Genomic DNA, 23,934 nt, shown 5'->3' on the forward strand with positions numbered 1-23,934 from the left:
TAATACTTTTACACTAAAAAATAGTTCGTGTGTCCAATAATCATACACCTAAACTGAAACACGCCAATAGTAATACATTTAATTAAAGAAATCGGTTCGGTCGAAGTTTAGACACTGTTTCTTTAGTAGCTATTTGTATCTGAATTCATTATATTTTTCCGTGAATAATAGTGTTAAAACATCACTTTTATTTATAAGTACACACTTTCATGATTAGTATTAAAACAATCTGACTTATAGTTAAACGTGTAGAACGTTCGTCAGCATTTGTATAATGATGAAGTTATAATTAAAAAATGTTAGATAAAGGTAGTTTAAAAAATAGTCCTGATTTACTTTTTTTTTTTTTTTTTTTTTTTACGGGTTACTGCTATAGCCTGGTTTGGCCTAGTCGCGGGGGCCACCCATTTACCACATATAAGTGGGGGTGGATCGCCGCACCACCTGTTTTCCAAACTTTTAATTGATATACCTAATCATACCATGGGCACAGTAACAGTATCTCCAGTAAATCATTTTGTCAGTTAAGCTGACACTCTCTGCACCAATGGTACGTTGGATCCACTCGCCACTGTATAGCCTTTTCCGGGGGAGACTTCATATTTCAGGACGTCCACCCTTCGCCAGTTAAGCCGGCGCTCTCTGCTGAAGCATCAGATCAAGGCTAATGAAGTCCCATCTTTCAGGGACCACTCCTCGCTGGTAAGGCCAGCGATCTTTGCCTGGGGCATAGCGTCGGATCCGGTAATCCCTACCTAAAGCCTTAACACTGTTTCGCATTCATCTAGACCCTAAGACCTGTGAGGCAAAAAAAATCCCTGGAATTATTTTGAAGGAAAATTCCACAGAAAAACCCACCCTGAAAGAGCAGAGGTTGCATACGAACTTTTTCCGGTAATAATAGTTTGTAAAAAAATCTGCACCTACCGGAAATCGAACCCATGACTCCTAGAACAGCATTCTAAGAGTAACAAGCACGCTTACCACTTAGCTAATGCCGCTCTCTAGTTATATATTTATTATTACAAGTCTATTTCTAAATACATTTTATAATCATGAGCTCCTTTATCATTGAAGTTGTAGCACCTATTGGCACGTTGCTCTATCTGCGACCAACTTCACGGTGGGTGGACATATGTCATGTAAGCAGCTGAGTTATAAATTCCTATCACAAGTGCTTTCATACGCAACAAAAAGGACTGATATTACTTAAGAGCTAGGTGCTGGATTTGTAATACGTATAGATATTTTATAGCCCAGGAAAGTTTGCGTTGGTTAACTGTATTTTACATGAATAATCTCATTCCATGGTTTCAAAGTCCATTTGACAAAAGTTAAAAACATTTTTCAATAAATACATAAACCATCAATTTCTACCTTACGAAATTTAGAGTTGTTTGTTTTTGAAATTTATGAGAAAGTTTTCTAGCTAGTCTTATTCTCATGTTTCTTGCATAGTATTCCCTCTGCTTTTTTAAATGTAAATTTAATTAAGATTAACGTTACCATAACAGAAAAGAAATTATAAGGAACTTGAAAAATCGTATTGAACTAAGCTATCAAGAATTTTTAAAAAGCAATATTGATATGAAGCAATGTCATATCCCATGTCTTATACTTAATATTTATTACTTCAAATCACAGAGTTTCGTTTTTTAATTAAAAAAGCAAAAGCTCAGCAATCTCGAACCATCGAGCGGTACACCTGCTTCTGCAATCGCGTAACATATAACTTATACTTCCGTTGAAATAAGCTACCGTCGCAAAACTCGAACTACGCGTGCAACCTCCAACAATCTTATAAAACGCTCACCTTCCAATATCAATTTGCAGTAGTACATCCAAGAATGTGAATAATCAACAATTTCAATAATCTCTACTGCGTATGTCCACAAGAAATATCATACACAATTTTGACAGCAACTTGTACCTAATGTAAAATCTGAGAGATCAGCAGTTTTAACCATCAATTACTGCGTAATTATTGCACCACGACTGTGCTCGTGTCAATTGAGAGTAATTAGGTTAAGCTCTGATTGGTCGTCCGGATCCTCAACTTGATGCGTCTTCCTTAAACGCAAGAGTATAAAAACTCCTTGCACATAACAATTTTTGCCTTTTCTCTTTCATCAAGGGCTCCAAAGTAACTGTAAAGGTTGGAGAGTGAGTTCTGTTGCGTCTTTCAAGCGGATGTAAGACTTAGTTCGGTGATTAAGCTACGTGTTAAAAGCGTGCATTTTGAGCAAATGAAAGACTTAGTTCGGTGACTAAGCTGTGTGAGAAAAGCTGGAGCAAACCAAGCCACTGTAAACGCGCCTAAAAAGTGAATCAAGGAGGACTACTCTCGTGTAGGATTAGGAACACCGTTGCGGTCAACTTTCTAAGATCTTGCGACTGCTTGCACGCAAAAATACATCAAAAAGGCTACTCAAACATGTTAAAAATTCGTGTAACCAATTCCAAACCGTACTTAACCTAAAAAAAAGGGTTTTTTTCATCTTTTGGTTCGTGCCACCTAAAGTATTACAAAAAACAACTACGGAATCTTAAAGAACACAAAAAAAAACACATTCTTATGAGCTACTAAAAATTGTTAACAATGTATATCAGCTGTATAAAACTGTAAATAACCTAAAAAAAAGAGTTTTTGGTCATTTTCAGTATGTGCCACCGAAAATATCTCAAATAAATTTGCAGGATTGCAAAGAAGGTCTAAAAATATATTAGACAATACTAAATCAAAAGTAAAATCTTTTTGTTCAACATGTTAAAAATTGATTGTAAGGTTAAAAAATTTCTCAGACTTCATTTTTAAGTTTATGTTTTTACAAAAAAATTCTTTGATTGTTGGCCACGTAAAAAGCTACTTTTTTGTTTTTTTCGAGTACGAATTGAAGTATAAAAAAAATAATTTAAAAAAAATACAATTTGCGACATTACTGCGCATGAGCATCCAATAGTAAGCTGAAAATTCGGCTTCATAAGTTTTTTCCATGTCCTATCAAATGGTATCAATGACGAAGCCATTCTCAGACCGAGCAGATTCACCAGTGTAACTGGCCTATAGTCTTTAAATAAGACCTTATTGTACAGTTATACAAACCACGAGAGTATTGCCCTATTACAAGTCTCAGTGTTATGAATCAATTGATAGAACCAGTCAAGTTATTTGATTAATATTTATTGTGCTGTTACGTAAAAAACTGTTTGAAAAAAAGTTTGCACAAATACATTTTCTGTGTAAATATATTTTTGTTAAGTAACAATGCGTGGAATAAAAAAAATTGTGGGAGCTTCTGAGGGAAACGAACAGGGCGAAGGGCGTCACAAGTACACTGAGAAAGATTTGGCGCCGTCAGAGTACCACCGGTAGTACAGTGCTAGTTCGGAAGTTTAGTGCATCAGCAATACCAGTTGAGACGAGAGCTGCAAAAGACCTGTATATGCGATGCACCTAACCTATGATACATACGTCGAACCACACTATAGGTAACGCTACTATACTTGGGCTCGTACGTACGCTGTTCCGACTGGGATACCTGCTATCCCAGTAGTCAGAGACAGCAGACTAATAGTGATTTGGTATAGCTGCTGTAGGGGGAGGGACGACTGCAGCACCAAGTTTTTCTCAGTGTACTTATGTTTTAATTCATTAGTCGAGTTCAGGTTGAAAATATATCGCCTTGTAACAAATCAAAAAAAGTTCCTTGAATATAAAATGTGTTCTACACTTAATTTTTTTTGTCATCGAAATTTTTTAAAGAAAATATATTGGTACTGATTTTTAAGATAATTAAGTTGAAAATGTGTTTTTTAACATGGGCTACAATAAGTTACAGCAGTAACTGCTTTAAAGACATGCATAACAAATCAAAATATTTATATAAATGATACTGTACAAATCTTCGAAATTTGTACTTCATTTTAGTCTTTTTCTTCCCTGCCCTTTCACTTTTATTGTGAACCCCTGAATAACCGAGGTTAAACAAAAAAAGTATTAATTAATATAATCAACTTTAAAAAAAAAATAGAACTATTTTAAAAATTATTAATTAAACATAAACATACTAATAATACGTTATTTATAAAGCATTCAATAATTTTTCAGTTGTAAGTTTGATAAAGCCAGATCTGCGTTACCACCAGTGGCATGGATCTACGAACGTGCATTATCGATACTGTATAATTCTCGGCTTTCATACCTATACGCGCATGCCTACATTACTTTAAAATTTTTTTAATAATGTACTTTTAAAAAGGTATCTTTCGGCTCGGAAGTATACATAACACCCAAAGTAATTTCGTCAGTTGTGTAAGATACACTATTGTTGAAATGAACGCATGCAACAGAACACTGTCCATAAGATGCTGTGTTATTGTTAGTTTCTCCCCTGCAGGTGGTGTTGCTTCAAATTTGCTGCACGGAGCGAATTTAGAGGTTCTGGTAATCCTCATATTCGTTACTTGCATGCGTATGCGCACATCACTTCCACTTCAGTCATACAAGGATACAAGGCAAGTGCTGAACATTGGAGCAGTCATTCTTCGCTTGGAGTTAGTCGAGAGCATATTGGCAGCAGCAAAAACACCGAACTTCACTAGGCATGCACAGAGAATGATTTCCATGGCTTCTCCACGCTGCTCTTTCTTCAGGAGATTTTTCCAGTTCAACAACTCGTTGATCAGTAAGCTCTCTGCGGCTTGCAGCCTCCTTATATAGAGGTTCTGGTAATCCTCATATTTTCTACTTACATGCACATGCACTCATTAATCCCACTTCAGTCATAAGAGAATACAAGTTAGAGTGGGTATAAGGGAGTGTGGCTGAAGGGTCTATAAGGTGATAGTCAGGTACGTTACCGACTGTACTATCGAAAAGATGGTTTGTACCTGAAGTAATATGCCTAGAAGATGTCTTATTGGCAGTGTTACAAAAATGTCTTAAAGATAACTAAGATGATTTAAAGGTATCTTTAAGATGCCTTACTAATAACTTGAACGTGATTTTACATCTGTTTATATCCATAAGGTAGCTTAACGTAATTTTTTAAATTTCGTCGTGTTAATTTAGCAGCACGCTTGATAAAGACTCTTACCGAACGATTTTATCTGTAAAGTACAACCATTAAATCTTACCTCTCCAAAATAGGCTTAGCAAAAAAGAACTCAAGGAAATAAATTTGGTTCGCCTATTGACCGTTAGATCGCGTTTGTACAGTAAAAATCAGAAAGTATTAAACTGCTGCGTTACAAGTCCAATTACCCTATTGCCTCCACTCTTTACTGCGCAGTGTGGGTCCCTATTATCCCTCACCTTCATTCTTTTCTGCGCACATTACTGCGCAGTAGCAGCAAACAGCACATAGGTACTGTAGTCGCATAGCATTTCCGCAACTAAACTTGCTGCTCTCGGGTGTCGAGGTTGAAAAAAAAGCTTATGCATATAATTAAATATGAAAAAAATTAATAAGAAAATTAAAATTGTTAAAAAAATTATTTATCAAACCTAATACTTACAAAAATAAAAGTAAATTGTTTTGGTTTTATAAATGACATTTATATCCATTCCATGGGCTCAGGCAAATCTAGAAGAAACTTCTTGTACAGTCTAACGTCATTATGCACACAGTTGGCCTTGTACGCCCCAATGTGATGCAGACATATAGTGGCTAGTTTTATTTTATCAGTTGGAGAATAGCCTATATCAATAATATCATGAAAAATGAATTTTAATCTTTCCAACCATTGTTTCCTCTATGAACCAATTACATCCACTTTTCTAGAATTGTGTAAGTGTTCTCGAAGAATTGTTCCTATAGTATTGTACGAAAAATTTTCATGTATCCACAGTATACCGCTGAAACAGCATTCCAACTATAAGTTTTCTCGTTTGTATTTATTTGAGAGTCGTTGCCATGTCAACGGGAAACGGCTCTTTGAAGAGAAGTACTATAATTAAAATAACATCCAATGGTGGTACTGTCAAATTTTGTATTTATTAAAAAACAAAAACCACATTTCAGCCGTTTCGACAATGTCCCGGCCCTCATCAGGCACACAAATCTATGAGTAATAAAAAAATTCTTTTTAATACAAATTTTGGTAAATACAATAAACGCAAATTAAGTAAAGTGTATAATATACCTCTCACTCTTACGAAGGGGATATAAAATCGTAATGTAGTCAAAGTTTCAAGTTTCGTTGCTTTTATACCCTGCACATACACAAAAGTATACGTACATAATACAATAAAATAAGAATCGCAAGCAGTTCCTTGTGAGACACACGTAAATAGATCATGTTTTCCTAATACCATAAATGAAAGGAGACCTCGAATCATGTACATCAAGTTAGCCTCCTTTCTTAATGGACTTAACGAGAGACTTGTAACAATTTTTCAATTTTTCTGTATCTTGTTGTCTATTAATATTATTATTATTGAAATAATGTATATTTAATATTTCGGAAAACAGGCACTTATTATCATTTTGTTCTGTGTCTAAAATTTTTATTTTATCAAAATTGAAGTTGTGTGTAAATTCAATGCCATGATGTGATAGTACAGAAGTATCCTTTTTTTTCTCTATGCCTCTTTCATTCTTACTTTTACAGCAGTCGATGTTTTACCGACATAACAACAGTTGCGATTCGCACATGGTATGTGGTAAGGGTCACTGACACTTGTAGCTGGACTTCACCTTGTCCCGGTTCGGTGCCCTGCATTTGTCAACAATAAAAGGCATAAGTGAAATAAAAGAAAACTTGCTATGTAACCTTTCTAACACACATCGCTACCGGATTGTGTCTCAAGCATATTAAAGTTGGGCGATAAATTTAATTTGTTTCTAATGTTAATAAATGTGATTATTTTTAACTTTTTAAGAGTGTTTAACATTCATTAAAATATTCTGAAGAATTTGAGACTGTCAGAAAAGAACTATTTAACATTATTGGTAACAATAGACATGATGTATCTACTCGTCTTTCTTTAAGCGATGGAATTCTCCAAGACAATTTAAAGCGGACACGAGTTTCTCGTAAAAATAATGAACACATTTTAATTACTAAAGCAGACAAAGGTAATATCACTGTTGTCATTGACAAAGAAGCTTACATTAATAAGGTCCAAGAATTATTAAGTAATAATAAATATTATTTACAGATAGAAAATAATTCTTTGAAGCAATTAATAAATTATACAAAAAATTTTGTAAGCAAGTGAAATCAATACGGTATTTTTGATGAAATAAGTAAGTTCGATAAAGATATTTATAAAAAAAACTTATCTAAATGCAACGGACTAATAAAAATACACAAAAAAGACTTTCCTATCCATGTCGTTGTCTTAACACTAAATTTACTTACTTATATTTTTTCAAAATTTCTTTCTAGTTTTTTGATTAAGAATATTCCGCTGGCAAAATTACACGTTAAAAATAATTATGAGTTGAAAAATAAATTAATAGGTATTATCATTTCACCTGGTTACACTCTTATTAGTCTAGATGTTGTTAGTTTATTTACTAATACTAGTGAAGCCTTCATCATAAATGCAATAAGACATTTTTGGAAATTCTTGAATGGTAAAATCAATATTTTTCTCAATGAATTTTGCACAGGTGTATCTTTCATTTTGAATTCAACTTTTTTCCATTTCAACAACAAATTTTATAAACAAGTTTTTGGCTCTCCAATGGACAGTCCCTGTAGTCCAGTACTGTGTAATCTTGTAATGCGTTTGCTTGAAATTTCATGCTTAGAGAAGTTATGTTTTAATGTTCCACTGTATGTGCGGTATGTAGATGATATTCTCATATGTGTGCCTACTAAATATATTAACTATACTAAAAACATTTTTAATAGCCATTGTCCGGAAATACAATTGACTGTTGAGACATGCAACAACAACAGCATTAGTTTCTTGGATTAAAAAATTATCATTCAACAAAATAACACAGTGCTAACTAATTGGTACCAAAAACCCACACATTCAGGCCGATACTTGAATTTTTCTCTCCCTCCATGCAATACAACACAAAATAGGTATCATTAACACATTAGTAGACTTTTCCATTAAATTAGAAGACACGTAATTTTATGACGGTAACTTAAAATTAATCAATAAATTTCTACTAGCTAACAACTATCCTCAAAAATCTATTGATAAATTTTTAAACAAAAGAATGGATACCTTAATAAACATGAACATGATTGGCATTGAAAATAGAAACTTTACATTGATCTTGTATACAGTTTAAACAATAAATTAAATTCGATCTTTTCACTTGGAAAAGATGTAACCGAGCTACTCGATAAAAATAATGTCGTTTACCACATGCCATGTGCAAATCGCAACTACTGTTATGTCGGTCAAACATTGAGAGCTGTAAAATTAAGAATGGCAGAACATAAAAGAGCCGTAGAGAAAAAAAATGTATGGTATTAGGAATACATGATCTGTTTACGTGTGTCTCTCAAGGAACTGCTTGCGATTCTTATTTGATGGTATTATGTGCATTTACTGTGGCATTTGTGTATAAAAGCAAGGAAACTTGAAACTCTGACTACATTACGATTTTACATCCCCTTCGTAAGAGTCAGAGGTATATTATACACTTTAATTAATTTGCGTTTATTGTATTTACCAAAATTTGTATTGTAAAGAATTTTTTTATCACTCATAGATTTTTGTACCTGATGAGGGCCGGGACATTGTCTAAACGGCCGAAACGTCGTTTTTGTTTTTTAATAAATACAAAATTTGACAGTACCACCAATGGACGTTATTTTAATTACGAACCAACTGTCATTGGACGTCTTATATTAGAAATACTATAGGTTTACCATCAGAATAAATGTGTTGTATAGCTAACTCCTTGAGAACTAAGTCGTCGACAAGCTGTTCACAACCTTGCATAGAAACTATGTAATCCGTTGCTCACAAGTGCTTAGGACCCTCAGATGACGCCTCACTATAATTGTTTTTTTTTTTTTTTTTTCATTTATACTTGATGTTATCCTCCTGAATAGATCACTATTCATTATTACTTTTTTCTGACTCTGTTTTTTTCTTCTGTTCAGTCCACTTCACATACCTGTCAATGAACATTGCACACTTTTGTATTTTTTATCGTACTCTTTCTTTTTCACATTCTGACTTTGTCCCATGATGGTCGGCTTGTGTAATATATGAATAGCTTTTTAAAAAATAACACAACTTTTTATATATTTAAATTAGTCTTCAGATTCTTTCTGTGCTGATTCCCTCTCCTCGCGTCTCTTGTTAAATTTTTTCCACTCTTTTTATCTTTGCTTGTTCTCCTCTTCTCTGCTCTAGCAGCTGCTGCTGCTGCTGCTGCTGCTGCTGTGACCTTTCTCCGTGATGGTTAAAAGACGAATGATGTTAAGAGAGCTATGCACGAGTCTTAATAGTTTTATTCCCACTGCCATCATCTACTCCCACCGCTACTCTACATAAGTTTCTTGACATCTCTGCTCATCGGATTGTATTAAACAGTGCGATCGTGCAAAATTAAACAATAGGCTGATTTGTTGGCGGGAAAAATTATCGTGAGATTTAAATTCCAAACGAACATCAAGTAGAGCATTTTTCAGTGATTCATTTTGCTTGGAGCAATCAATGCCGATGAGAGGTATATAGAATAGGAATTAGACTTTGCTTAACAGTAAGGCATGATTTTTACTTTACTACAAATTCTATAAATTAGCGTACATATCATACAACAATGCAAACTACTTTTTTGATACATCGAGATTAAGATCACCGTAGAGATAATATTGCAAATTCAAATAAGTTTTACATTTATTATGATGCAATGATCACACATACTAGCATTGACTTCTCTTTAATTCTTATGGTTCGTCTGAAAAGATAAAATTACATAGTGAGTTTTTCCAACTGATTAGACGTTTTGACTGTCCAAATATGTTTTGATGTTGTTGGCAAGAAAGGATATTTATAGAGTTTTCAATTTTAACAACTCATAGATATGAACTTTTTTTTCTGTAAATAATTAAGCAGTCGAACTTAATAAGAATCTGACATCACTACATAGGGCATATGCCACGAGTTTCAATATCTCTATCTTGAACTCCTTCCAGATCTCGTGAGTATGAGCCCTCTGTACACATTTCTCATCACCCTGTGATCCGAGACGAGTCCTGTTCTAAGCTGCGTGTAGTCTTCAACGCATACAACACCGTTAATACCTTTATGCACCCAGGCCCTAACCTTCTCGGGGACATCTGATTCATCCTCCTTCAATGGTGCTTCTATTGTCTCGCATTTATGTGTGACATCGTAAGGATGTTTCGCCAATTTCACGTACACCCCCAAGAACGCAGTTGCCAACGCATTTTGTAACACGATTCTCTGGATCGCCCACCAACACATTACCGCTTAAACACGGTTACCTACGGCACCGCCTCGGTGCCTTCCATCGCCAACGCATGTATGCTCGAGCTGGCAGCCTAGGGAGCATCGAGTTTTTCCCAAGGAGCTGGTCTTGTCAAAGATTTTCGGTGTGTCAATGATTTTTTTGGTGGAGATAACACAGAATCAGGACTGTGTGAGAAGGCTACCGAGCTTCGAGAAATCTTGGCCTCTGCTGGTATGTCACTTGACAAATGGGCCTTAAACTCTGCTCGCTTGCTCTCGGAGTTTTCTGGTGCTTCATCTCATCCTATCGAGCTCTCAAGGCTTTCCGACAATTTTGTTTCTGCTCTAGGTATGTTGTAGACACCAGCTGGTAACGTCATGCACTACAGAATCTCAGGGGCCCTGTCTGAAAAGGAACCAACCAAGCGTAGGATCTTGTCTGAAATTGCCAAGCTTTACGATTCAGTGGGTTTGATTTCCCCCTTACAGGAAGAGTGAAGCTTATCTTACAGGACCCTTGGTTTTTAGAAGTCGAGTGGGATCAGGCTTTATCTCCTCTTATCGAGCGAACCTGGTTAGAGTTTCGTCTCGAGCTCATGAAGAGAGGCTCCATCAGGATCTCTCGTTGGATACAGTATGATCCTACATCCTCTTAGGATCTGCACGGCATCTCTGATGCCTTAGAAAAGGCATACGCAGCAGCAGTGTATGCTGTTATACGTACCTCCTCCAGTACTTACTCAAATCTGCTCATTGCCAAGACCAAGGTCGCCCCCATTAAGGTAGTCACATATACCACGGCTAGAACTGTGTGGTACCCTTTTACTGGCTCAACTTATACGGCTTATTCAGCCAATCTTCGTCTTACCCCTCGAAAGTACCTACTGTTGGACTGACTCAGCTATTGTCTTGGCTTGGCTATAGGGACGCCGATCATGTTGGAAAAATTTTGTCGCCAATCGTGTGGGTGAGATATACTCACTGCTTCCTGAAGTCACTTGGCATCATGTGCCGTCCTAAGAAAACCTAGCTGACTGTGCTTCACACGGTCTTTCCATTGAGGCTCTTTCATCACTGACTCTATGGTGGAATGGCCCCCAGTGGCTGCTTAAGTGTCCTTAACATTGGCCGAAGTCGGCAACACTCGATTCCAATATACAAAACGATAAGAGAAGCACCGCTTGCTCTAATTTCGATCAAATCTTCAGAACAGCAGGACTGGCTGGACTGGTTCTCTCAATTTTTCTCCACTCACAAGATCGTCAGAATCCTGTCATATATCTACCATTTTATAACACCCTCAGGCCCCTCGCTCGCCGCAAGACCTGGCTGTCTGCCTCGGAATTAGCTGGCAGAATGGTCTACCTCTAGCGTTTGGTGCAGGCCATGCCCTTGTGCTCAAAATTAAGGACACTGCACGAGAGAAATTAAATAACAAAGTTGAGCCCTCTTCGTAGGCTCAATCCATTTTTTAACCAACACGACGTCGTCAGAGTGAGAGACCGTCTGCAGTACTTGGCTCTGTCCGAAAATAAGAAGCATCCCATTGTACTCCCTTCAAGACACCCTGTTGTGTATCTTCTCATTCAAGACGTGCATCTGCAGACATTGCTTGGCGGCCCTCTTCTCACTCACAGCGCCATCAATCACCAGTACTGGATACTGCGGAGCAGAAATATAATTTCGAAGCTGGTGAGAGACTGCACCATCTGTGCTCGGTACAGGGCTTGTACTGCCACTCAGATAATGGGTGCTCCCTCTCCTGCTCAAGTGCAGCCTTCTCGTCCATTTACCCATACAGGATTTGATTATGCAGGACCGGTCCTGTCTAAATCATTCCCGGGTCGAGGACGCAAAGCCCAGAAAGGCTATATAGCTATTTTTGTTTGCCTAAACAATAAAACTATCCACATGGAGATCGTGTCTGATAACTCGACACCCGCTTTCCTTGCTGCACTTCGTCGCTTTGTTTCAAGACGCGGGCTCTGTCGTTATATGTATAGCGACAATGCTACAAACTTTCAAGGGGCTGACTCAGAGCTTTGTCGTCTTTTTTACCACTCATCTGCTTATAGACAGTCAGCAGCAGCAGCAGTCGCTGCTAAGCGTGTTGAGGAGCGATTTACTCCTCCCAGTGCTCCCCACTGGTAGGTAAAGCCTGTAAAACTCATCTAAAGCTAGTCATCCGAGAGACTCTCTCTTACCTTTGAGAAGCTTTCCCTACTTGTCACTCATATTGAGGTTTACCTAACTCTCGCCCGCTAAGTTACCTCAGTTCTAGCAAAGAGGACCCTGTGTCTTCGACTCTTGAACATTTTCTTGTTAGCTCTGCCTTACTATCTTCCCTTAACTCAACAGAGCCTGACCCCTCTTTTTGTCTCAGTTCCAGATAAAGGTTGGTTCAACAAATGCTTGAAGGCTTCTGGGCACGTTGGTGCCAGGCATATTTAGCACAGATTCAGCAACACTCTAAATAGACGCGGCCTCAGCGCAATCTGCTAGTAGGCGACGTGATGCTTTTAAACAATGAGCTTCAGTCAGCCACCCGATGGCGTATGGGTCAAATCCAACAGACTTACCCTGGCTCCGATAGTCTCAGTCGAGTGGCTCTTGTGTGCAAACGCAAAAGCACTTTGCGAAGACCAATACAGAAACTGGTGCTGATTCCAGTCAACTCAGAACCTGGTCCATCCACGGCGGGCGGCAAACTTAATGATGTCAAAGACTAATTAGTTTTATATTATAATATATATATATATATATATATTTTTTTTTTTAAAACATTATAATTTAGCCAGGGCCAGCTGTTGGTTTCGATTTCCCCCTTTTGTTACGAGCGAAAAATTTGTAAATTGCGATTTTAAATACTTATAAAATTTATTATTACTTTCTTCTACTTTTTCTGTTCTCTCTCTATCCAGCTGGCATCTTAGGATTTTTTCATGATAATATACGTATCAACGCTTTGTAAAACGACGTTGGCGGGCGGTTATGTTGGCGCTGTTTACTTTGAATTTATTCGCGCTTCATGTATTAAGGAGGAAAACCTACTAAGTCGCGCTGCTATTCTTCTGATAGACTCACGGGTCCCTCCGCGCGGCAGTATGTACTGTGTAATCATTGAACGACAATAAACCTGACACAGCCAAGCCAAATGAGCTTTAGTTTTTCTCGACACTATTTGCAGCTGAAAGAGTAAACAGCAGCTCCACTACCAGAACAAGCACATATTTTATCTCGTCACTCATGATAATACATTTCACGACCAACTTCTCGTTAATACATCTGACTGTAAGATTTCAAAATAATAATCCTTCCTCCACTTCTTAGAGAGATATACAGCCTTTTTCCGATGCAATTCTGCTTTTTATTGTTCACGCGTAAATTATTTGTCTCGATTTTGCAGGTATTTGGAAACACTCCGGCTTTCATGGTGGTACTTCTACGTCATCTAATCTTAACATATTCTCGGCAGCACTTATCTGATCCTGGTATCGCTTAAGTGTATGCAACCCTACGACTTCTTCCACGACAATTAGAAAGTAATGGGGGACGGCATGTAATATGCACTCCAATCCATGCAAGTGAGCCTGTACTGTGCACTCCAATCAGTGCAATTAAGCCAGTACTGTGCCCAATGTTTTGCGTGCTACGAGAGTCACGTCGATAACAGCTACTTGAAACCCACTGTCTATTAGCATATCTGTGTTAAGAAAATTTTTCTTGATAATCAAAATCTCTGCGCCAGTATCCGCATAAAAAGTCGCCTTTCTATTCTACAATTATGGTCCTTGTAACAGGACCGATGCTGGCATATGTCCTGTTCCTACGAGTTTTATAGTTATTTTGGGGATCTGCTCTATTTTCTCGTCACACTGTGAAAGCTTGGGTCCGTTATTCTCTACATGTGTATCCGGCACCTTTATTCGATTACTTTTTTTGCGGGCCCTGGCAGGACAGCTTAGAGAAGATCATGAATTATATGAATCTTTTTTCTGTTTTTATAGGCTCGAGTAGTGATGTTGCGCTTAACTCGTAATATATTTACTTTCAGAATAGCCATAGGTAAGTCTGAGTTATGGGTGACGGCTCCGATGGCCTCAGTCGAGTGGCTCTTGTGTGCAAAGGCAAAAGCACTTTGTGAAGACCAATACAGAAACTGGTGCTGCTTCCAGTCAACCCAGAACCTGGTCCATCCACGGCGGGCGGCAAACTTAATAAAGACATATCGAAATTCATGGGCGTAAATATCGATACATTCGATGCATCAGATTATGCAGACGATAACCATTTTATTTATCCTCGAAAAAATAAGAGAGTGGTTGGGCTCATTAAATGTGAGTGTTATAGTTAAATTATGCTTGAATTTATCGGTCTTTGTAGTATAATAAACTGTACTTACTTATACCATGATTGGTTTTACAGCCGCACGTGCCATGTTAAAAATTCCTGCGCTGTATACTCTCTTCCTAGCTTAAAGCAGAGAGTACCATATATGGTATCCAAGGTTGAGTATAACTATCAAAAATATTAGGACCTTAATTCTTTTAAATGTGGTCAGTGGTGCTTGCTATTCTTATCGAGGACACTGTCAAAAAGTATACATAAGAGTGTCATAATTAGAAATCATCCATTCACTCTTCAGTAATCAAGGAAGAAACATTAATACTTAGTCTGTCTCGCTCTTTTTCTGTATTATAAGCGCAGTATTTTCCGCCTATCAACTTGTCCCTATTACATTACTACGTTCTTGGCTTAGTAGAACTCCCAACATTTAATTTTATTCCAAAATATTGACGAAGGTAATAATAAACTTTGCTTAAGTAATCGAGTGGTCGTTTCCAACAGGTAGCTGCCAAATTCGAGATATCAAGTCATTTTAAGTGGACGTATTACAGCCTAGCGATAAAACTATTGATATCAAACATCGCAATAACATACTTCGTCGTGTAATTATCTGTAGTTATATGATTGATTTCAGATCGAAAGATTCTATAAGCCGTCTCCTGGGTTTTGCTCAACGAGTTTTAGAAGATAACGTCACCCATAAGTCAGACTTACCTATGGCTATTCTCAAAGTAAACGCAGTACGAGTTGAGTGGAGCAGTACTACTGGAGCCTTTATAAACGGAAAAAAGATTCACACAATTAATGAACTTTTCTCAGCCGTCCCGCCAGAATATAAATTTATTAAAGTTCCGTCACAAATAATTTATTTGGACACACTTTTGATCTTATTAAATGACGTATAGTTCACCAAGACGGAAAATTTGTCAATTTTCGTGGAGAAGTCATAACGATAAGGTTGTACATAAAACCCTCACAATAATGGGGATCGTGTACAATCTCAAAAGGTACGAGTATATAAGCAGTTTGACATGCACTCCTGCGCTTTTTTGACAACCAGCATCCGAACCGTTAACACGTCAACGGAGAAGATAGCTCAAACGTCAAAAGCTAACGCATCATAACATTCGATTTATAAGAAGTCTAGGATTAAAAATAAAAGGCTCTGGTGAAAACTAACTTGTATATTCTTGTTCGCGTCTTAGCACAAAACATAAAAGAGAAAAAATAGGAAACAAAATATATTAAAAAATAAAAATAACAGCGGCACAGAGGTTCTTGAATTTCACAGGGCACGCTCGTGCCTGACTTGCCAGCGGGTAAGAGATGAGACAAAGGTGTCGAATTAAAAAAAAATTAACGAGCAGTTGATTAACCAGACTGTAATTAATATTGAATTGAGTATTTATTACTAATCATCTCGACTAACAAAATTAAAAAGAAATAAAAATAATAGAAATAATAATACTCGTTCAGCTGCAAATAGTGTCGAGAAAAACTAAAGCTCATTTGGCTTGGCTATGTCAGGTTGGTCGTAGTTCAGTGATTACACAGTACATACGGCCGCGCGGAGAGACCTGTGAGTCTATCAGAAGAATAGCAACGCGACTTAGTGGGTTTTCCTTCTTAATACATGAAGCGCGGGTAAATTCAAAGTAAACAGCGCCAACATAACCGCTCGCTAACGACGTTTTACGAAGCGTTGATACGTATATTATCATGAAAAAACCCTAAGATGCCAGCTGGATCGAGAGAGAATAGAAAAAGTAAAAGAAAGTAGAAGAAGAAATCGAAACCAACAGCTAGCCCTGGCTAAATTATAATATATATATATATATATATATATATATATATATATATATATATATATATATATATAATTACACAATCTATACGCGCGCGCACACACACAGAAACACACCTAAACAATAAAAATCACATAAATGTCTGACCGCATCGATCCTTTCATCCCTTGTTTTCTTGGACTATATCGACGCCCTAATGAGGAGTAAAACCGTTTGTTTTTCCCCTGTGTTAACTCTAATAGAAAATTCTGAACGGTGCTAGTTTTTGCAGAAGGCGTCTATAAGTTTAATATCACAGAAATATCACAGCATTAGGTAGAAACGTACTTGACCGCATCGTCGTGAACAGTAAAAAATCTGTGGACCTTTATGTGCATTCTAACTAGAGATACGATATTTGGCTATTTTTTGAGCTACAAAAAAAGGACAAATTCTAGTACAAACATTGTTTTGCTATCTGCCTTCTAGTCGGAGACACGCATGTGTGGCCAGCTAGCTTGATATCAAGCTAACGTTTTCATCATTATTAAAAAAGAGAAATAAACGACAAAATCGGTTTTGATGTAACAAGCTAGCAAAAAAAGCGACAAATTGTAGAGCTAATGCCTAGTATAGCATTAGGTTTTGGCTAGATAGCTTGATATACCTTTAAGGTCGGTCCTGAGTATTCCATAATATATCAGGAATACTTAGATTATCAAGGAGTTCAACATCGTCCCTTTAATTCAAGCAGCTCCTGTGCTTGTGTTTTAATATCAACGATTTCGTGAGGGAAGTGTTGAAAAAAGATGATTGCAAAAACTTAGAAAACTATTTATGTAATCCTGTTTTAGAGTTTTTATAATGACTATGAAGTAAGACATAATTCGAATTTAAAACTATGCTTCTTTCTTCAAAAGGCTTTTTTTACCATTAACATATTTAATTAACTCAAATATTTTTAGTGTAGTGCTTCAAATTTTGACAAACATTAATAATAATATAAAATTAACCTACCAAAATTGTAAACACGTTTGTACTTGCCGATCTATATCACGTGGTCTTAGAATAACTTTGAGATCAGCATCAGCGCCATGTAACAGGGCTCGTACTTCCGGATTATGTTAGTTATATAGCGGAGGAATTTCGAGATGAACATTTTTGTCATCTAATGGGAAGAGTTTTACGAGGAGTACTTAGAGCTGGAAGCGAAAAGTCTAGTACCACCTGTTACAATGTAAAAACAACGGTATATAAATATTAAGTTATTCGCTTTGAGCACAATTCCGAAATCACGCCCCAACTGGGTACATTGAGAACGATTGGTCGTCATTAGAATAGGTAATTATTATGAAATCGAGCTTTCGGCTCCATTTACCAGGTGGCCAACACTTAAACGTCGCTTTTCTACAAGCGTATGGAAATCAATTTATAGTACTGTCCTTTTCTAATCACAACCAATTGTTCTTGAAGTGCCCAGTGGAGGCGCGATTTCAGAATTGCACTCAAAGCGAATAATAATTTCTTTTGTTTATTGTAATTTTGTAGGACAGGAATGGAAATCCTTATTTTTTCTATTATCGACAGAACTTTTTGATAATATATGTATACTACCATCTATTTGCTATCTGTATCCAGATAGAAGAATACCAAATTTTCTATGCAACTAAAAAGCCGGATTAAATTTGTGTTAATATGCAGCAACAGTATGAGCCTGAATTAACACCGAAAGTATCGACATTCGAACAGAACAAACAATCATGCACGATGCAGACGACTGCTTCCACTTTTAACGGTTTATATAATTACTAAAATATTATTAAAACGAATAACTACAAACAACTTTTTCATAATACACCTTCATTCGCTTTCTTATGAATTGATTTTTATATTATAAGTGGAATTTAAAACTATTTAATACTTATTTTATTTAAGAAACTACAAAAGAAAAATGTGCAATTAGCTTAGCCTTGCATGGACTTGGTAGCTCCTTCAACACCGCTATTTAAATGAACAGCATTTGCCGCGATGGTCAAAAGTTTGCTGCCGACCGCAATCTTCAGAGCGCTTCTTTAATAGCGCCACCGCCGGCCAAGCTTTGAACTATCGCTGATGTACACATATGTTGTGTATATATCTATATATAGTTTACAGCGATGGTTCATAGCTTGGTGGCGGTGATAAAGAAGCCGACTGAAGGTTGCGGTCGGCAGCAAACTTTTGACCGTCGCGGCCAACGCTGAGAAACGGACTGACAGGTCTAGTGATGGTGCTTTCAGCGTTACTTTACTAATTATCCTCGAGGAAGTGATAGGAAACCACGTTTAGATTTCTGATTGACTCCACCATATTTACCTATTTTTTGTACAGAGAGGAAATATTTGAAAAGGTAAACAAACCGTGTCTAACTATAGACATTTACTACGACCACAAATAATTCACTAGTAACATGTAATTGAAAAACCATCAACATTCATAAGGGTACTATCGTATAGTTATTGTTTCTTTAGTCTATGCAAGCGTAACATTTCATTTCATTCATTTCGGTTGCTGTGCGGTCTGTATGACTATATATACATATGCAGTACTTGTTTATACATGTATATGCACGTGCACACGCGCGCGTGTGTGTCTGTGCGAATACCTGCATATAGTCTCCGAGCTCAAAGACACCAGTGCCAACTTGTAGCTAGTTCGTGAGTCCGGGTGGTTACTAGAATACACGGAAAAACATGGTTGCCTAAAGTCAATGATTTTTTCATTAATATTAAGATTCTTTCTAGTAGCCCGATCATTTCAATAAGAATCTCTTACTACTCAACTTTACGATGATTTTTTTTCCAGCATGAAATTTTTCCTTAGTAAGTTTTAAAAGAGATAGCGAACTCTTAGTAGTACTGACACATGCAATGTAGCTCACATGTACGAGCAACAAAGGAACTTATTGTTATCTTGACTTTGTTTAACTCTTTTACAACTTATTGAAGCAAAATATTATGCTGAAAAAGCAAGGAGTTAGGGATTCTAATTGAGATGATTGGGCTACTAGAAAGGATCTTGATATTAATGAAAAAAATTATTGACTTTAGGCAATCATGCTTCTCCGTTTATTCTCGTAACCATGTGGACTCACCATCTAGCCACAAGCTGGCTCTGGGAGTTTTTGTGCACAAAGCCTCTAGTGCGAATGTCAGACATGTATGTCAGTAAACGTACACTGAGAAAAGTGGTGTTAAAAAAAGTATTATAACTTGTGATGCGTCGTGCCTTGCTCACCTTGCAGTCAGCAGCAAGATACGGCACATATAAAATTATTCTTTATTATGACTTACTATAGGGCTAAGCGGATAGGAGAGATAGCTGGCAATCAGTATACACACATGGGCGAGATTAACATTTAAGCATTTACTTGCATTTATTAATAACTCAAAACTTATTATTATTTCTATACAATGTTTACTCTGCCCGACTATCCGAGTTGGCCTGACTCCATACAACCTTAGCCCTGCAGGTGCAGGTCCAGCAGTTGCTGTTTGGCACAATGCTTGTCTACGGTAGGGACGGGATGAAGAGGAAATAGGCCTACCGTTTTTTTGCTACAGCAGGGGTCTCTCTGTAGTACTATCCTCGGGCACCGGGAGGTCCGACGAGCAGGGGTTGGCACTCGAACCCAATAGTCCTTGACAACGTGTGTGTGAAGGTCGTTGTGGCAGTCCGGGCAGCCAACAGGTAGCCGTTGTTGTGCGCCTTCGGTGGCCGCTCGGTACAGCACGCAGTCGTATCTAGCACACACACCCGTAGAACTATATAATGCTGCGAAGCCCTCGGATAATACGTCCCGGCGGGAAACAGACAAGTCGGAGAGTGCCTTTCTTGTCGCCCTGCCGATTCGTGCTCCCTGATACTGTAGCTACCTGTTTGTGTATGCGACGGTGCGCACACACACCCGCCGCTGCACACAGTCAAGGGCTGGCAGTGCTGCCTATAGTAGGGATAAGTGAAGGGATAGGTCGGTACAAGGGCCGTGGGTGGGGTAGTGTTGGTGTGCATGGTGCCGCCTCTCCTCTTGTCTGTTACTACGACATATCTTCCTACCACGACGTCGGTTTCCCACGTCACAAACTATACTAAAAATATACTCACCTGATGACGCAAAACTGTTACGTTTAAAACAATTTTTGTTATATTTTAAATAATTTTCATTATGTAGCACCTCTACAAAAATTTATTACACGGCATAATAAAAATTACTATGTCTAACATAGTAAAAATTGTGATGTGTAATCAGTATGATAAAAATTACTATGTTGGGAAGTAATTTCGTGCGATGTGTGTAGATATATACGCCTATTTAGTTTCAAATTTGAGGTTAAACGAATGTCAATATTATGAAAAACACATTCTTTGATTTATCAGGGTTGAAAAATGATACGTGCCGACAGTTAATTTTGAATCGAATAATTATCTGTTGTTAACACCTTGTTTTACAAGAAACCCTTTGATTTTTAACTTTATTGTGTGTATGATAAACAGTACCCGTTCGCACATGTACTTGATCCATATCCGCGTGGACATCATGTCCCGTAGTCTAGTGGTTGCAGAGCTTGACTCGGAAGCTCAAGGACGAAGGTTCAAATCCCAATCGCTGCAGATCCTTTTAAAATAAATATTTTTAAATCACATAAATTCTTACGTACAATAATGTATTATATGTACATATTTATCTTCTGGTTATTATACATATACCAGTGAGTTATCAGCGAACGATGAGCGAATAGACGATGTAAATAAAATGCATCCATACTCGTAGTGTTTATTACTCTATTAAAGAAGCGAGTAAGGAAAAAAACATTTTCGAATGAGTATAAAAAATTTACTTATTTGTGAGATAGATATAGACCACATTTTAATAGTCATTGAAAAATCTCAAAGAAGTTATTGATTGAATTGAGTGATTAATTTTGATAAATCACTGATCTTATAACAAAAGACATTAATCACTGTCAGATTCCAACAAATTTTATTTTATTTAGATATCTCTTGAAGTTTTAAATTTTTCCGCCATGATTTAGATAAAAATGACGGCGCATTTTCCTATCATTGCCTCGAGGATCACTATACTTTACTAGCGTAATGAGATGACATTAAGGGGGCTCCTACGACTACTGCTGAGGTCAAAGATAAACGAAAAGTAAAGTTTTGTTTTTTAATAAACAAATGTGTCTGAAAATCATTATGATATTTTTAATAACGTATGAAGTGGGAAAAATGATATTAATGTGAGCAGTTTAACTTTGTACGAAAAAATAATTATTGTTTTGACCAGTCTAGTGCATACGAGGGTACACCACCAGACCAGACCACCTGTGTTGGTGTAGTATAGCGATGTAATATATAGGTATATGGTATACATATGTCGTGAACAAGTACGTCTGCTACTGACCTCCCGGACACTATTTATTTATTTCCATCACAAATATCTCGCTAAAATGGTCCTTTATCTACAATTTTTAATACAACATATTACAGAGGAAGACTTCATCTACAAAACGCATATATTCAGTCTGCTGGGACTTTTAATTTAGGTTTATTATAATCGAAAACAAATTGTTTTACATGCTGCCCCATAGGAACACGTGCTAATAGTTACAACTTTGAGCTCGGATTTCTCAAAATTTTGACCCATTCGAAATATAATTTAGACCACCATTAAATTCAGTAGACTTTTATTTACAAGAAATAATATATCTCTGTTTGGGGACTTTCGCGAAGGAGCCCCCTTAAGGAGGCTCTCTCGTGACAGTTCCCAAACCAAGACCAGATGAATTTAATAGTTGAAAATCTACTAAATCCAATGATATAATTATTTATATCGCTAATCCTACAAAATTTCGAGATATTATTAATTTAATGTAGCGCTTTCTAACACGTATTCTTATGGTGGAGCTCGCACACGCGATGTAGACAACTTAAAAACTCGAATAAATCAACAGTTCCCATAGTAAGAACGTTCACGTTTTGTAGAAAAAAAACCTTCTCTTTTGAATGACGTCTAGCAAAGTAAGTGTTACCCTGGGTAAGCGACAACGAGGGTTGGCGTTTCTGCACGAGGGAGCCTCTTAAAGTGAACAAAGTTTTAAAAATTTAATGCATTTTACATATTGGCAAGGCCAGTTTTACTCTGTCTCAGACTATCAGGAGAGATCTTATTAGAGGTCTCAGGTGACTATATCATGCAAAAAACTCACCTATGATTTGTTACAAAGTCTCATTACAAAAAAAAAAAAAAAATTTTACAATTCTGTAAGATGACTCGTTGGGGTTGCCGTTTGAATGGTACATTAAAAATTAATCTGTCAAAGATTTTTATGTCAATTTAAAAAAATTAATTGTATTTTTCAAAATGGAAATCCATCACTAATATACCATCCATATAGTACTTCCAACGGGGCAACTTGCAACACTGTAAGTCAATCTTTATTTTTTAAGTAGGGATACATTTAAAAAAATTTCTGCTGAGATCTCAGATGAGTTTTGGGCATGAGATAGTCAATTAAGATCTTTGGTAAAATCTCGCCTGTTTTTCGTGGACAGGGTATGTACACCAAAAAACCATAAGGAAGAATATATATATAATGTTAAATTCAAATCCAGGAATGCTCATTTTTTGGCTAACAGTAACAATTCAAGTTTAATCAGGACACTGTATAAGAGGAAACAAAGCAGGTTTACAGTGTGAATCATTAAATACCTGCCAAACAATATTTATGTACTTTTGTTATGTGATAACATCATGTCATGAAATAACATGCCCAAGTAAGTGATCACAACAAACCTAACGTAATTTTCTTGACAAAATGTTTGACTTTTGTAATAAAAATAGTCTAAATAATAATCTAATGCAATTATATCATTAACATGCGTCGGTGTTATGAAATTAGACGTTGGTTTCAATCACAATGTGATATTATAACAGAAAGAAATTACATGTAAATAAATAAAAAATATCTATTATCTGCATTTAAATGATAAGTATAATTGAAACCCGCATCATGGATGTGACACATGATATGGCTACGATTACACTGTACATTTGCAGTTCATGTACCTATTTATTACTTAACTACAGACCGAATCTCGACGCTTGTATCATTCTTCACTATTAATTGTACAAATATGAATGGCAATACATACCAAATCAACATAACCTCTCGTTTCTTCAGCTCTCTGAAGATTAAGTTCTATACGTTCAAATTTAATTAAGGTACTTAATGTTTTTTGCAATTTCAAAATTCTACCCTCTGGGCCATTAGCATTTCGTAGTCTTCGAGGTTTAGGTAATATTTTATAACTTAATTTTGACACAAGATGTGTTATTTTTGCTTGATTCATTTTCCAATTCAA

The 23,934-nt window shown here is 36.7% G+C and overlaps 1 protein-coding gene across 1 annotated transcript in view; it reads right to left on the reverse strand.

Annotated features, from left to right (window-relative positions):
* Positions 1–23,934, reverse strand: part of mRpL17 (mitochondrial ribosomal protein L17) — a 72,434-nt gene extending 48,500 nt beyond the window's left edge. Inside the window, exon 1 of the mRNA XM_089596780.1 lies at positions 23,725–23,934. Within this exon, the coding sequence (XP_089452906.1) occupies positions 23,725–23,922 (198 nt within the window). The 5' untranslated portion in view covers positions 23,923–23,934. The remainder of the gene's footprint in view (positions 1–23,724) is intronic.

This window comes from Copidosoma floridanum, unplaced genomic scaffold (genome assembly GCF_036245765.1).
Source record: "Copidosoma floridanum isolate Cflo_tuat_1 unplaced genomic scaffold, Cflo_Japanese_pri ptg000030l, whole genome shotgun sequence".
NCBI classification, from domain to species: domain Eukaryota; kingdom Metazoa; phylum Arthropoda; class Insecta; order Hymenoptera; family Encyrtidae; genus Copidosoma; species Copidosoma floridanum.